At 49.5% G+C, this 15,613-nt stretch overlaps 1 protein-coding gene across 1 annotated transcript in view; it reads left to right on the forward strand.

Annotated features, from left to right (window-relative positions):
- The window catches only part of LOC144147414 (organic cation transporter protein-like), a 42,437-nt gene extending 27,081 nt beyond the window's left edge, over positions 1 to 15,356 (forward strand). The window contains exons 9-12 of the mRNA XM_077679543.1: positions 2,115 to 2,232; positions 8,653 to 8,725; positions 12,767 to 13,057; positions 14,764 to 15,356. Of these exons, the coding sequence (XP_077535669.1) occupies positions 2,115 to 2,232; positions 8,653 to 8,725; positions 12,767 to 13,057; positions 14,764 to 15,150 (869 nt within the window). The 3' untranslated portion in view covers positions 15,151 to 15,356. The remainder of the gene's footprint in view (positions 1 to 2,114; positions 2,233 to 8,652; positions 8,726 to 12,766; positions 13,058 to 14,763) is intronic.
- Positions 15,357 to 15,613: the final 257 nt, after the last annotated feature.

Here is a 15,613-nt window from a genome sequence, read left to right on the forward strand (position 1 = left end):
TTCCTCAAAGGAGTAATTGATCGATTGTTACGTCGGTTTGCCTGGCGTTTGTCGCGTTGAGGCCGACCACAGATTTCTTACGAAAGCATAGGGAATCACGTTAGTTTGGCTGTGAGGACGGAGAATTCCTCGGGGCAGTAAAGTATGCGTACGGGCTTTGATGCGCTAGCATTATGACAATGGGAGTTGCTGAATTCGCAGTGAGCTTCTGACGGCAGCTGTCATCGTCATTGACCAATACCCTTGAGTGGGTATGTGAGATTGGACCCATTGAGTCTATTGACGCCGCAGCCAAATGGGAAGTGATGAATTGGCCGTGAGCTTCTGACGGCAGCTGCCATTGGCATTGGTTGATGTCCTTAAGTGGGTAGGGAGAACGTTGTTAGGCTTCATCTCAGCTCAACGTTAGCTAAACTTATCGTTCAGCCTATGGCGTGCAACGCAATGTCGAACCCATTGTACGACCAGCTGCGGACACCGGTCGACGTGCTTAGTCTTCGAAGTTTAACGTTAGGCCTAACGTGGGGCCGTCGCATACGTAATGGCGATGTTTTCTTCGCTTCCTTTCTTCTTTTTCGCCAGGCCGATGGCCATGCAAATCTCCGCACTGAGGAGCTACGATTTGAGTACTGTAGCTTCATGGAACTATCGTGACACACAAGCGATGTAGCGCTAAAGTATACCAGGGAAAGCCATACTGCTTTTGCATTCGAAGCACGTAACCAGACTTATGCCTTGTTCGGTGTACTCTAAGTGTAACGTAGCGGTTAAGGCACTTACCTGTAACCACGCGTTACGTACACGGCTCAGTTCCTATTCTTGGCACGTTTTTTTTTCTCTTTTAGTTGAAGGTGCACCAAATTTGGTGACCATCCGTACCTCACAGGGGCGCATTTCTTGCCTCATGTTCATTATAAAAAAGTGAAGGGGGAGCGGATGACGTGTGAAGACGACCGCACGGGGACCTATACCTGGTATCAGTCACCCATATGGTTACAGTGGGGAAATTTCTCAGGACAAAATTCCTTGACCATTCTGGAGGACAGGGACCATAGAAGGGTAAAAAGATAAATAAGTTGAGTGTTCATATGAGGAAGGCAAGGTCGGCTTAGCGAGGGTTGCAAAGCGAGGCCTAGTTGAAGAGGTATGGACGGGATTTAGGCCTGGTAATCTGGGCCATGACGGCTGTCGTCCATCTTACGTGAATGGTGAATTCGACTATGGTTGTAAACGATGGTTGTGCGCGGATACGATGGCAGTGGCAACCGGCAGGCTGGTGACTTATGTTGGACTGAGGGCAGTACACCTCGATATGACAGGCCTGCTGGGAAACGTGTCTTCCATGTCGAAGCGGCGTGTTGGAGCTCGATACGTGGATTCATCTGTAGATCGAAGGGTGGTGTTTCTGGAACCAGATAAGTTTGCAACTCATCTTGCATCTTCCGGTGACCGGAGCATTGCCCCTCGTGGGCCTTTTTAACACGAAAGTGTTTTATGCCCGGGTACACCAAGATCTCAGTGACGTAACATCCATCACGGAAGTGACGTCGCCAGGAAAAGTGCCATTGACGCGGTGGCGCCCGGATTCGAGCCCACGAGCTCTCTCGTCTCTCGCCACAACGGGATGTACGTGGCGCTCTGCCCACTGCGCTATGAACAGAGACGTGAGCAGCTCTCCGAACGCGCCTTATGTCCTTCCCTATAACTCACTCAGATGGTGCTGCCGTCTAGAAGAGGCGAAGCGAAGTAGCGCATCATGACGCTAATGAGCGCCGACAGTTAGCGTCTCCGTGTCAGCGCCTTCGTGTACGGGGGACGCGCCTGAATTGAGGCACCGACCGCTGTCGCGTTGTTCCCATGACCGATATGTGTTTCAAGCTGCTGTTTCTGCGCATTTCATTTTTGGTTTTGTTGTCCCGGAATAAACCGGTTATTTTTTTTGTTTCTTGCGTGTCGGCGTCACTTCGTGTAGGGAGGTCAGGCTCGCGAACACTTCGCACATGGTGGTTCCTTTAACATTCAACTGCTCCTGCGAAGGCCCCTTTCACCTTCGTGTTTTACCAATTCCCTGAAAAAGGGATCAACCACAATTTGTTCTTTTTTTTTCTGACCAGAACTGACAACGGATCTCTTCTTCTCCGGCTTGTGCTCCCTGTTTGGATGGACCGCGGTGGTAGTGGCGAAGTCGACAATGCTGTTCGACGTCGCGAAATCCATGCCAACGGGAACGAGGTGCGTGCTTTTTTGGGAACCTTCGTTGAGTAATGTGTCCTTTGCTCACTAATTACCTACAATAGTACATATGAAAAAGACTTTACCCATCCTTTACGTACCCTTATAGGGCTCCAGCCCCATTCCACCTCGAAGCCATGCGTTGGCTCGAAGAAGGGAGTCTTGGTCAGTTTTGATATCTTATCCTGACAGACTGCTCGGCGAGCCTGACGGCAAACCACCGTAAACAGCAACCAAAATTTTCGTCTGATACTGTTCGCACTTCAATTCGAACAAATGTATCACACGTAACAAACCCAAAACCTTCTCTTAATGATCATTGCGTTTAAAATTAGCATATTTTGTTCCTGTCATTTGAAATGCGTTTGTGTATACGTTGACGTGACAGTAAGCGCTCTTTTAGGTTCCTGGTGGTTCGTGTTCGCAGCGAAAGCAAACATTTCGACCACACTTCTTGGAATAATGCTGCGCAAGCACGAAAAACCTTTGCTCTTGCACAGGACTGAAATATATTAAGTCGTTACATGCCAAACGTCACAGCCGTAAAGTCGACCATCACGAATTTCTTCAGTAAAATCTTGGCTCATCCTTGGTTGGGCCACAATGCTCGCTCAAAGCATTTTTGTTCAAAATTTTTTTTTTGTAGCCGCCCTTTTGTCTACGAATTAAAGCAAAGTTTGGTTCATAAAAAATGACAAAAAGATACTTCTTTTTCAATCGGGACCATTTTTTCGTGGGCACCATGTTGAGTCCCTGGACTGCCCTATGCCCCATTTTAAAAAGATTTTTGCTTTTTTTTTGCTCTCGGTACACCATTCAGACAATACACGATTTTACGCATCTTCAAACTATTTTCGCAAATACAAGCACACTCTCTCAGTCAATAAAGCATTTTTTTCTAAAATTATTCATTAAGGACAATTTGTAAAAATATACTGCCACTGAAAAAGGAAGAAATGTGTGAGAAATCATTTGTAAAATTTGGAAAAATCTCCTTTCCGGCCCATATTCACCCCTAAACTGCGCATTGTTGTGTTCGTCGTAAAAATATCAAATACAAGGCATTCAGTAGTACAAATCACCACAGTTTATGTCAGAAAGTTTAATTGCAACAGTTTTTGTTTAGCCGAAAAATATATATTTTTTTTGAATTTGAGTCTATAGACGTGCTCGTAGAATGGGCGCACCACCGCTGGCTCCATGTTGTACTTTTCCCACAAACACGTGAACTATCCCTTTTTCCCGCATTGACGCTACGTAATACCATTGCAGGGAAAAGTATTCTTAGCGCATGAAGCCCCTGGTCTTTCATGAAGGCAGCTAGGCGCATGCCGTGCAGAGAAGACGCTCTCTGGAATAACGTGGTGAAGTGTCGGTGTACAAACTCAAAACTTTTTTTTTTCTCTGCTAAGAGAGAAACTGTTCTGATTAAACTTTCTGAAATAAACTGCGATGATTTGTACTAGTGAATGGCTTGTATTTGATATTTTTACTACGGGTACAACAATGCGCAATTTAGGGGCATATTTGGGCGGGAAAGGAGATTTTTCCAAATTTGACACATGTTTTCTCCCACATTTCTCTTTTTGTCAGTGTCAATATATTTTTTACATGTTGTAAACAATGTTGAAATTCATGAAAAAATGTTTTGTTGGCTGAGAGAGTGTGCTTGTGTTTGCTAAAATGGTTTGAAAATGAGCAACATCGTGTATTTTCTGAATGGTGTAACGAGAGCAAAAAAAAAAAAAGCGCAAATATTTTTAAAATGCGGCATAGTGCAGTCCAGGGCCTCAATATGGTGTGCATGAAGAAATGGTGGCGATTGAAAGAGAAGTGACTTTTTAATGAATTTTTCGATAGACCTAACTTTGCTTTAAACCGTGGAGATTAAAGGGTGGCTACAAAAAAAAATTGAACAAAAATATTTTGAGGGAGCATTGTGGGGCATGCAAGGATGAGCCACAATTTTTCTTGAAGAAATCCGTGATGGTCGATATTGCGGCTGGGACGTTTGTCATGGGACGACCCTATAATTACAGGTATTCGGCGAGATGCAACGCTACGTAACATGGCTAGAGTTGCCTCTTTACATGCAGATGGTTTGTAAGTGAACCACGGAGGTCTTGATTTATTTAATGAGTAGATCGTTCAATTTGACATGCGGTACGTCGTCTGCAACGGCACCTGGTGTTCCAAGTCCATTCATTGCGAGCATTGGAGTAATCAAAATGGCATATCAATTGGAATGCTTCACGCACCGGTGTGTAACCGAGGTAACGGCCACATTGTACGAAAGCTATGATTATTTAAGTATCGTCACATAGTTAATGTGGTACCGAACGAGAGGTTCCTGTCAAAGCGTATAGGTGCACAGGGGAAAATACCCAACACTGATTAGTGCTTGCTACGACTATATGCAATGGAAGTTGCCGCTGTGCTTCATCACCGCGGCTGGACGTTACTCCGCGCGGCGCAAGTACTGTTTTAGTGGGAATACTTCAAACATGGCACTAGCTGTTTCCGTGATTTTTCGGACTTAAAATGCTTATTAAGTACTTCACCGACGACAAACTACGTGAGGAAAGGCAGACGACATCACGCGTTCATAGCAATCTGATTTCATACCGCGTGCGCTCCTTAACATCCGGGTCCGTTGCTGAGGCGGAGTGATACCGTACATGAGCTATTGCCGTTCTTAACTTGTTCCCGAGTATACGCCTCGAGCGCGGCCTGTAGGGGCGCCACTGAAATCCCCCTAGCGGCCCGTTTCGAAAGCAGGCGCGGGAGTCGCCGCCCCGCTCCCCACTGTCGCCGCTGCTTTTGCGGCATGTTCACGACTGAGATTTAGCGTTTGCGAGCGTTGGAAATCCATGTTTATGTGGAGCAGTCACTCTGTTCGCAAATGGGGTGTCTTTACGAGAGTGTAAATGTTTCTGACGCGCTCTTAGTGTGGTATATTTGGTCTGTATAAACGCCAGGTGTGTGTCACAGGCCAGCGTCGCGGAACCGGCGTATGCATGGACCTGATTGTAGTTACACTGCCCTGAATTTAGTAGCAGTGTCTCCGTAACTACCAGTTCCTCAGATGTTCATGCTACGGGTATACACTACGACATAAATCAATTTCGTGCACTTACATATTCAGCGGAACACTCATAACTGACAGCACGCCAGTCATTTTTGCCAATAACATACCTCGCATATTGATCCCCACCATTTAAAATCCAGTGTGTTAATTTCGGGAATATTCAACGTAAGTACGAGGGATAATGCAGAATTATACTCGGAGATCAGTGCACGACAAAGAGTCGTCTCGTCGTGAGGTGAGAGCCCGCAGACATTCATCTGCTACATATATATCGTCTGCGAGCAGCGTGCAGACGGGCTTAGAATATAATCGGCTTATGCGACTAAACGCCTTTTCGAAATACCGTCACATGGCACAAGGAGCTTGCAGAATGAAGGAGAAACTGAAATCAGAGGGCCTTATCACGTACCACAGTCTTCCAACGACACCTTTTATCGCTTGTGAACTGCCTACCCTGTATACTTCCAAAAATGCGTCCGCCGAACGATCAGCTGTTCTTTAAAGTAGATAAACAAAACGACAGTGAACGCGAGATTTGTGTGTGTGATTACTAAAACGTTCATTGCTTGATTGCACCCCGCATTTGTACACAGCGTCCCCTCCCCCTGTACTAACGCTGTACTAAAACGCTCTATTAGCAGCAAAATAGCGTGCGTACGTGATGCCGCTTGCGTTTACAAAGCTGCACGCCGAGCGCTTACGTTTCAAACTTGGTGACATCGTTTAAATACACTCGCAAGCACAGTGTAACATAGTCAAATATGAACCGTATGCTCAGGCGACAAGCAAGAGCTAATTTTATGTGGGACGGAGATTGTGCATAAAGGCCCGTTCGCACCTGCGACGAAAGCGATCGAAAGCGACGGGAATTCCGTCGCTTTGTCGCGCGACGATCGTTTTTGTCGAATGGTCGGGACAAATTTTAGTCACGCGACAGAATTCCCGTCGCTTTCGCCCGATTTCGTCGCAAGCGGGAATGGAAGGTTCTGCCGCTGCCGTCTGCTACGCAGCGCAGAGGTAACCGCGCGATCTGCTCGGGCCGGACGAACGCGCACACTCCCGCACGGCAGCGCCCCAAGCGGCAGCCGCCCGCGTACATCGCTCCCGGCGCCCGCCTGGAGCCCGCCCTCGGCACACTAGCCAGTATATTCCAGGCACTATAATGGAGGAAAGATTTTTGGCTTCCGATGAACCAAGTTCTTTGCCCCTGTGTTGTTTTAAATGCAGAGCATTTCAGTAACTCACGATGTCACCCGCGTTGGCATCCGTAGTCCGCGTCCGCATCGCTCCCCCTACACTATATAAAGAAATAATACTTGCCGGCGCCAGGTTTCGATCCTACGACTCTGCGGGCGGAACGCAAGGTGCACGGTACTCTACCAACTGAGCCACAAAGCCGACACAGAACGGAAGGTTACGAACGTGCCTTATATCCTTGACTCATTCAACCGTCGGCCAGAGGTGCGCCCTCTCCCCCGCGTCCTCCTCGCCTTCTCTCCGCTCGCAACGCCCTCTCTCGCCGCGTTAGGTTCGCGCGCAAGAACAGGTGGGGCGCTCGCATCGCGCTCTCTCGCCGCGGTCGGTTCGCGCTTAAACCACATATGTCGTTCGCGCGCGCTGCGGCCGCTAACATCTGTGGCGTGATCGTGACGTCAGCATCACGCGTTCGCGTGGTGGCGATTTCGGCGCTATAACACTCTCTCGCGAGGGGCATTGGATTGGATTCGATTGGATTGGCTTGGGTTTGGATTGGATTGGATTAAAGTGGATTGTGTTGGATTGTGTTGCGTCATAGCCGCGCCACGTTGCGTCATAGCCGCGGCAGGGGGTTCACGGCACGTTTCACCATCGACTTCATCGACAATGTCTACGCTGGAAGACAACAATTACAACAACAACAACCAATACGTAATCCATACGACTTGCAGGCGCGCCCCCCCCGCAGAAATGCTCTGCATTTGATCGTGCCCCTCGCGAGGGGGATGTTTTTCCTTTATTTTTCTTTAAATACGTGAAGTGGTTAGCACGTCGCCCTCACGCAGCTCTGTATCGTCGTTACATCGCTGACTGTCCGAACGAAGCTTGCAGCTAAGCCAATGCAGCGACCGAAGCTGTGCGTGTGTGTGTGCATCGCCTCCTGTGTGTTGTGGACGCGTTCGTTTCGCAATGAAATGCGACGTTGTACTTCTGCGGGTGGATAGTGCTTCCCATGCTCTGGATTATCTTTCTCGAGCGGCGTACGACTCAACCTTGCATGGGGTATGTGCAGTGTGCCTGGCTAAAGCCTTCTCGGCTTGGGCGCCAGAGTTAAGTGACTTGCTGTTCGTCCCCGTAAACCGGGCGCGAGGTGAGTGCCGAATTTACGACGGGCGGGAGGAGGCAACCCATCGTCTGTCAGGCAACGCATGATGTGACGCTGTGTTCGTTCGAAACGTATCTCTGGATTGTTTTGAAGTTGAATAAAATGTATGCGTCAAACCCGGGCATTCGGCTCAGGGCGTTCTCTGGGATTGCACGAAAGAAGTGCCACGGGGCACTTTATGGTACGTACTCAAGTAAGATAATATCCATGTCGTGTTATGGCCGTGTTGCATTCAATACAAACGATTAAGCGTTTGTTTACACTTGTTTCGTTTGTCGTAAAATGTCAAAGCACTCCATCACTCCGCTGGCAGATCAGCCGGCGAGCCGACGCTGAGCAGACGACAGATCTCTTTGCCGGAAGTGCGTGCAAAAGCCGCCCAATAGCAGGAGTTCTACCTCATGACGAACATATGGGAATCGATGACGTAGACATGTGAAAATGGCGGCGTCCAAAAACACGCAGGGAAGGGTGAGAAAAGGGCGACAAACTTTGCAACAAAAGTGTGAGCTTTCCGCTGCACGTAAACGAGTAATACTTGGCACAGTTGACGTTGACGACCCAATCTAACGATTGGGCTAGTTCATTTAGTGTGCTCAAAATGCCTTTCAGGGCCCCTTTAAGGGGCAGTGGTGCAAACATTTAACGGCAGACATTAAAACACCAACAGAAAATGGTGTCAACGGGGGTGACGTCATTGGAAGTAACGCAACCAAAAGATAGGTCAACGAAATCGCACGAGGACATCACTTCCGATGTCGTTACTGTTTATGACGTCAGTGCAGTGCGGTGAAGCAGCAGCTGGGTGCGGATCTTGTGGACCCCGTTGCTGACGACGGACGAAGCGCAGCAAGGAAGGCACTTACACTGCATAAGCATTTAACAAGCAGGTGTAGGTAGACCACCTAAATAACGACCTTGGAAACCTCCGTTTACGATATTTTTACGTTTGTCTGCTTATTTTCGGCAGGGCCCTGGGTTTAGGTCTGTGCGTGGTCCTGGGTAGCCTGGCGGAGATGGTGGCACCTACGCTGTCAACCTTGGTGAGCATAAATCCTGCACGTGTTCAAGCTTCCTTGAGCCTAAGCTAAAACTCGAAACAACTTTTCCAGTGCGAGAGATCTAGATGCTGCGTGTCTGAAAAAGCCGTTATTCGGAGGCGTCTCGAGGGATAGATTGTCTTAAGAAAGAAGGCCAAATTTACTGTTGGGTGACTAGCTGCGCTGACGTTGTGGCTCCGAGACCTTCTCGCAAACCAGCATGTACGCGATTTGTGCAGAGTCCTGTGACCTCAGTTGCAACCATGGGCAGACCCGTTCTATCAGGAGTCTGTCCTGCGGCAGACTGCCAAGCTAAAAAGAAGCGGAGTCCAGCTGCAATGGCAGCAGAAGCAGTGGGAATCTACCGGTCCGTGATGCCATGTCCGTAATAGCTATCGATTGCAACGGCAATTCCGTAACTAGCGGCACGATACTGACGTCGTCGCCGCATGCGGCAGAAGAGGCGGCCATTGCGATGGCGATGGCTTCCACGAAAGCTAAATTTATTGTCAGCGACTGTAAAACTGCGATTCGGAATCTCGCAAAGGGACGGATCTCGTCCGAGGCACTGAGAATTCTGGTCCGCTTCCGGAGACAGGTCCAAGTCCGGAGACAGGTCCAAATTGCGTGGACGCCGGCACACTCTTCTCTTCCCGGTAACGAGAACGCTCACGACACGGCTCGAGGTTTGGCTAACCGAGCCGATCACGTCGAGGAAACATCTGAGCACTTCTCGCGCGCTGGGATGGGGAGGGACCGCAGGGTCTCGTACAGAGACATAATTAATCATTACAGAGTGGAACGGGTTAAGTATCCTCCCCCTCACTGCACTATCAACAAATGGCAGCCTGTAGCATGGCGCCTCTTACAGGCAAATACATTCCCCAATCCGGTCATGTACGGCCATTGTTACCCGGGGCTCTACACGAGCGAATGTAAGCTATGTACGGGCAGGGCAGACCTGCGCCATATTATTTGGGAAATGTCCCCAGAAGAAGAATTCGTTAGGGCTTTGCTATTAATTAAGACCGAGGAGCAGTGGGAGACCGTTCTGCGCAGCTCCGATACGGACGTACAGATCCGGGTTGTCCAAATGGCCGAAGACGCCGCCGGAGCCCAAGGACTTCTGGCCGCCGTCTGAGGGGGGTGAAGAGGCTCCGCCTCCTTTGCTTCAAAACCATGTTGGACAAATAAATGTTGTTTCTCTCTCTCTACCGGTCCCGCCGTTGAAGAGAAGCGGGAAGCGAATAAGCACGCCGATGGCTTGGTTAACCTTGCCACAGACATACTCAACGACGCTAAACGGGCAGCAGCCGCGGGCACATCTACTGCTCTAGCCCTTACACCGCATTCACCGGTGGAACGGCTCTCAATGTTTAGATTTTAGAAATTGCGTGCAACGTCAGATCATATTGTGGATTGACATTTTGCCAGCTTCTCGGCTGGTTTTCTTACAGCATGTAAGTTTTAGGGGCAAAGGCCTTTAGGGGCTGGGGTTGTTGGCGTCTCCTGTCGTCGTCTTCGTAATTGTCGTTCGTCTCATGTAGTCACGGGGTGGGTGGGTTGTGGTTTGCGGGAAAAGGAAAGTAACTGGGGATATTTTTGAGCTACCCGCCGCGGTGGCTCAGTGGCTAAGGCGTTGCGCTGCTGAGCACGAGGTCGCGGGTTCGATTCCCGGCCGCGGCGGCCGCTTTTCTGATGGAGGCGAAAAGCAAAAACGCCCGTGTGTGCGAGATTTCGGCGCACGTTAAAGATCCCCAGGTGGTCAAAATTAATCCAGAGCCCTCCACTCATCGCCTGCGTTGCGTCGGCGCGTTAAACCCCACAATCAATCAATATTTTTGAGCTCGGCAGGGAGCTCACCTGCATACAACCTAGTGTGGGGGAAGGAAAGCAAATCGTGAGTGAAAGGATAAAGTAGTGAGAGAGACAGAGGAAGGTATAAAGAGAGGATAAAGAATAATAGATAGTCACGGTACTAAAACACCGGGAAAATCGTTTACGCTTCGCGCTAGAGAGCTCCGTGCTTCAAGGACAAGAGACTTTTGTAGCAAAGCTGTATACCCCTACCCCCCTACGGTTTCATCTCAGTTGGCAGAAATGTCAAGGCGCCAAGAATACGTTTATACACTGGGTGCTTCGCCCTTCCCCAGGTTTCACGTTAGTGGAGATGGCCCGGTATTTTTTCCATGTACTTTCGCGGTGCATTGAGGCTGGGGACTTCAACAAGAACATATCATTTGAAGGGGAATGCTCGAAGCTGGTGTCGTCACCGTCTTCAGTCGTTTGCAGGATGTCGTGGTCGCTGGATTTCTCTGTCAAACTTCTGTAGAGGTAAAACAGTGGCTGCCCCATTGCGCTGTACCATGCGCCGACAATGCGACACTTATTGAGCGGTGGCCTTCTGCCAGCAAGCTCTCGCCGCTGCTCCTCTGGCTGCGCCTCGCCTCCGACTATCGATGTTGACTGCGCATCTTTCTTCTTTCAGTGCACTCATTTTTAAAACAGCGCAAGCACAATTTGTACAAACTACCTACCGTACTTCTCGTAGCACAAGCTTCATGCCATAATTACTTAGGTTCAGGGACAAGTACTCGAAATAGTGAACGATTGAGCATTTTAGTAAACCCAAAATATTATTTGGGATACGGCCAGTGACGCAAAACAAAAACCTTTAAAGTTGTGTCCTACATCTATCTGCACATTCTTGAAGTACAAAGCATTGCGCGCTTTGTGACTCTCTCGGGGCCCGAGACAGGGCGGCTATTGTAAAGCAGAGCTTTATAAAGCTTGAGCACCGGGCATTTTTCCCGTGTGCGTGCAGAAAGGCCTTGAGGAAATGCCAACTTTATCGCGAATGTTCAGCAGGAAATGGCTGTAACTCTTGTTTTATTGCAACTTTGCCAACAGAAAAAATATTTGACAACTGCCCACTAAGGCGACTATATCATTACTTCAAGTTTGATTTCCTTCATATTAAGTTAATCCACAGTGAAGTTCCGAACTTTAGTAGATGGGCATCTACACTTGAAGGCAATAGCGCGTTTCACCTTCACCGCAATACACTTGAATGAGCCAACAATGAAATTGTTCATAATTAAGATGCGATGCGTACGATTTGGCTTGGTATCACGCAATGCATGCGTGAAGTTCTGAAAAAAAAAAAGAAAGTTGCCTTTTTGCAGCCGCTCTATTCCATTGGGGGCGATTTCCCGTACAAGCCGGGTGAACTTCCCAAGCGTTCGAACAAGGGTCGAGCACCAGGACGGGGAGTCGCTTGTACCTATTTTACCTATAGGTGCCCGGCGCCGCCAAGGCACAAGAGTGCACATGGTGACTTCCACAACCACAGTGGACTCCCAACTCGTAACCGCCTGTGGCATGCCATGCCGCCCGACTCTTTCACCCCGGCAATGCGGCAACCCGGCATGATGGCTGGGAGCCTCGCCAAGTGGACAAGGGTCAAGGGCCCCTCGCAAGAATAAAGCCAGCTTTCCAGGCGTGAATTTCCCTTTCAAGGGTCCGCACTCAAACAGGGACACCTGTACCCATTAAGTCAAGTGGTACGCCCGTTGCTGTTATTCGCCGAATTCTCTTTTTTGGCGGGACGAATTGTCCACTGGAAAGCATATTGGTGAAGCTGAACCACGGTATTGCCTGAGTGCGGTTACAGAAAACGGCTTAAAATTGTCTTATAGTAACTTTCTCAACAAAATTATGTGACGATTAGCCGATGCGGTTACTATCACTACGCCGAGTTTTATTTACTTGTCATAATTAGTTATCTCGCAATAAATGGATAGATTTATACCTTTGTTTAACATTCTCTGTCACCTCCGTGTCGTGTGCATAACAGATTCGCTGGTCATCCAACTTCACAGAGTGGAATGGGCCATGGCTAATGATTTTTTCTTACTTTCTTATCATGTCGGGTGACAAACGCCAGGCCATATTGAACGAAGCGCTGGCTTCGTCATGTACAAAATCCTCAACCAACTGCCGTACGCAGTATTCGGAGACGTGTGCCACTATGCGCGTTCCCAGGCCGGTCTGCTGCCCTTCTACCTGCCGATGGCCGGCTGCGGCGTGCTGGTGCTTACGGCGGCCGGCCTGAGCCTCGTGTTCGCTGACCCGTGCCATCGTCCCCTGCCGGCCACGGCCGAAGCCGCTGACGACGCCAAACAGCCGGGCAAGGCGCGCCGTAGCGGCTCGTACTCGCCGCCTGGAAGCCGGCTGGGCACGGCGCCGGGGGCCTCGGCGCTGGCAGTCGGCGATGAGGGCGCGCCCGCCCTCACGGCCGCCAAGATCGTGCGTGCTAAACAGACTAGCATTAGGGTTCGTCTGCATCACTATCTTTCTCGCCCTCTTCCGGACAGCTACTGAGCTATTTGGTTTGGTGCTGCCGTATAAGCTACTGTCGGTATTTGAGGAGCCGTGCTAGAAGGTTCTAGTCGTCCACTGAGCTGAGCCAGAGTTGAGTGGACAACGACTTCATTGCCACCTGAAGGCGAAGCTTGAGGAATGGCTGTAGCTAGTTGGAGCGGCCTAAATGGGGCTACGTAACACTCCAGTATTTGGCACGTGGTCGGTTGGTTTTAAGCAACTATTCACGCATGAGCATAGACGGAGGCAGTTTCTATCGAAATGCTCATTACATGTCATTCTTCAACTGTTTGGCAGTCCGAATTCACTGTGTTGAAAAATATTATGCTGTACGTCAGTGAGGAGTTCCATTGGTGGCATTTATCGCGGCGCAAACATCTGCCGCAAACCCTTGTCCGTTAAGGCAGCAGGGCTGATGAAAGTTGTGTAATGGAGTTGTGAAGTTATACAACATGTAGTATGCATGGTCCCCTGTTTGAGAGACCTTTTAGCATGTTTTTTTATTCCAGTATTTAGAACTATTGTTAGTTTTAGGTTACCCGTGTAGTATTTAACTACAGCAGGTCTTTGTACCAGTTATTATAAAATTTTCTTTTCGAGCCTCCAAGGCGGGGCTTGGGCATTGCACTGCGCTCGCGTTAGCCCCTGCACACTACCCCAAACTGGGGCAGGTGGGGCATGCAAATTTCTTAAATCAGGTTCAACGCAATAGAGGGCGCCACCATCTCAGCAAGCGTGCGATTGCTCCTCTCATCGGCGCTTCTCCGGCGCCCAATCAGCACGCGCTGTGTGTCAAGAGAGAGCTTTACAATCTTTGAATACACTGATACGCTGCATGCTTCACCCCTCCCCAGGTTTCGCGTCAGTGGAGATGGCCCGGGATTTTTTAAAGACGATAATCTTTCTTGGGCTACTTAAACCCAGAAATTTCAGTTGTCTGTCTGTCCGTGACCCGATTCAGCCACCCGGCCAAAGTGAAACGAAAGCTGCGCAATAGTCTTATATACTCACAGCCAAATCTAAACGTCTAATCCTGGTTTATATGTTCATAGTTGTAAACATTGTGGAACAAGAACAAGACATTACGCAAATATAAGGCAGCAAACCAATACATAAGGGATATTTGCAATGTTCCTCTATTAAAAAAATTATGGATGCTTGGTTTTTGCGATAGTAAATGAAATACTAGATCAACGGCAGAAACCTGTCGCCTGCTGTTGACAGCGCTACCTCCTGGCGGCATCTAAGAAATCAAACGGCAATAGCAACGAAAGGTGCCAGTAGATTAGGTCCACGTTCCGCTTGGAACGCTCGTGGATTAGGGCAGCGTGCTTCTATAAACGTTGCAGTAGGGTGCTTCAATGCACGCGCGTCTCCGCCGTACGGCAGCGCTGGCATCAGACACCCTATTTGGAGCAGTGGAACGAGGTAAATTTAAACTGACTAGAGGAAACCTCTAGAGTGTTATCGTGGGAGGAACGAGACGGGAAAGGAACAACATGAGAGGGGAGCGGGAAAGAGAAGGGAGACCTTTATTTGGCGGGGGCGCCAGTCGACTATCGTCTTTCGGCGACATTTGCAACGAAAGGAGCAGATACGCGGCCATTTTTTTTCGTCATCTTGTGCAGTACTCACGGTGTCGGCTTCTTGATTCGCAGAGCACAAGGAGCACTTGCGAAACGTCCTGCAAACGTCCGCTCGACTCGATGGATTCGAGCGCCACCCCTCGGGGTACTTTCGTCGCCCACATGGTCTACCCAGAGAAGGGAAGCGTCTACTTCCAGTCCTGCCGGCTGCGGGACATGCCCGTGTCCGGGGCGACGACGCAGGCTGATTCGGCGTCTTCTGGAGACGCCAATGAGTCGGACGGCGAGTCGAGGCTGACTGACCTCGAGGATGAGCTGACCCGAGCCTGGGAGATGGGCGTCCTTAGTTTTAGGACGCCGCAGCAAGGGTCGCAGTCGCAGTCGCATGATATGCAGTGCTTCGGCGTGACTCAGAAGAGGCCCTCTCAGGGAACCTTCATCAACGAAACTGCCTTCTGACGAACACATTCCGCCAACACGTGCGCACAGCCGCGCCTGTGGCGGAATGGCAGAAGTTTCAGGTTGGGCGAGATGCTGCCTTCTGTGCGGAATGTAAGCAGCTAAAATACCACAGTAGCGCTCTTGGGTGGTCTCAGTTGTTTTCGATGTTTTCTTTGGCTCCCCTTTCTTTCGCGTTGAACTCTTTCACTTCGCGTAGAATAAAAAGTTTCCCCTCTTGGTGCTGTAGTTGACCGCAATTTGGTGCTTGTCTTTGGTCGGCATGCGAGACCGCGAACGAAAGGAATGCCCAGGAAAACAACACAATGTTTGCCCCCTTCTTTCCCCTCCCTGCCCGATCGTGCTACCGGAAAAATGCAGCTAAAGGTGGCTGTGGGATGTTGCTTCGCCAATTGGGAGTTTTCATTGTGAAAACAACAAGAACAACAACGATAAAAACAATTGGTGAAGCTTGCATTAAGTC

Source organism: Haemaphysalis longicornis, unplaced genomic scaffold, assembly GCF_048455015.1.
Source record: "Haemaphysalis longicornis isolate Haplotype H1 unplaced genomic scaffold, Haemaphysalis longicornis Haplotype H1 scaffold_7, whole genome shotgun sequence".
NCBI classification, from domain to species: domain Eukaryota; kingdom Metazoa; phylum Arthropoda; class Arachnida; order Ixodida; family Ixodidae; genus Haemaphysalis; species Haemaphysalis longicornis.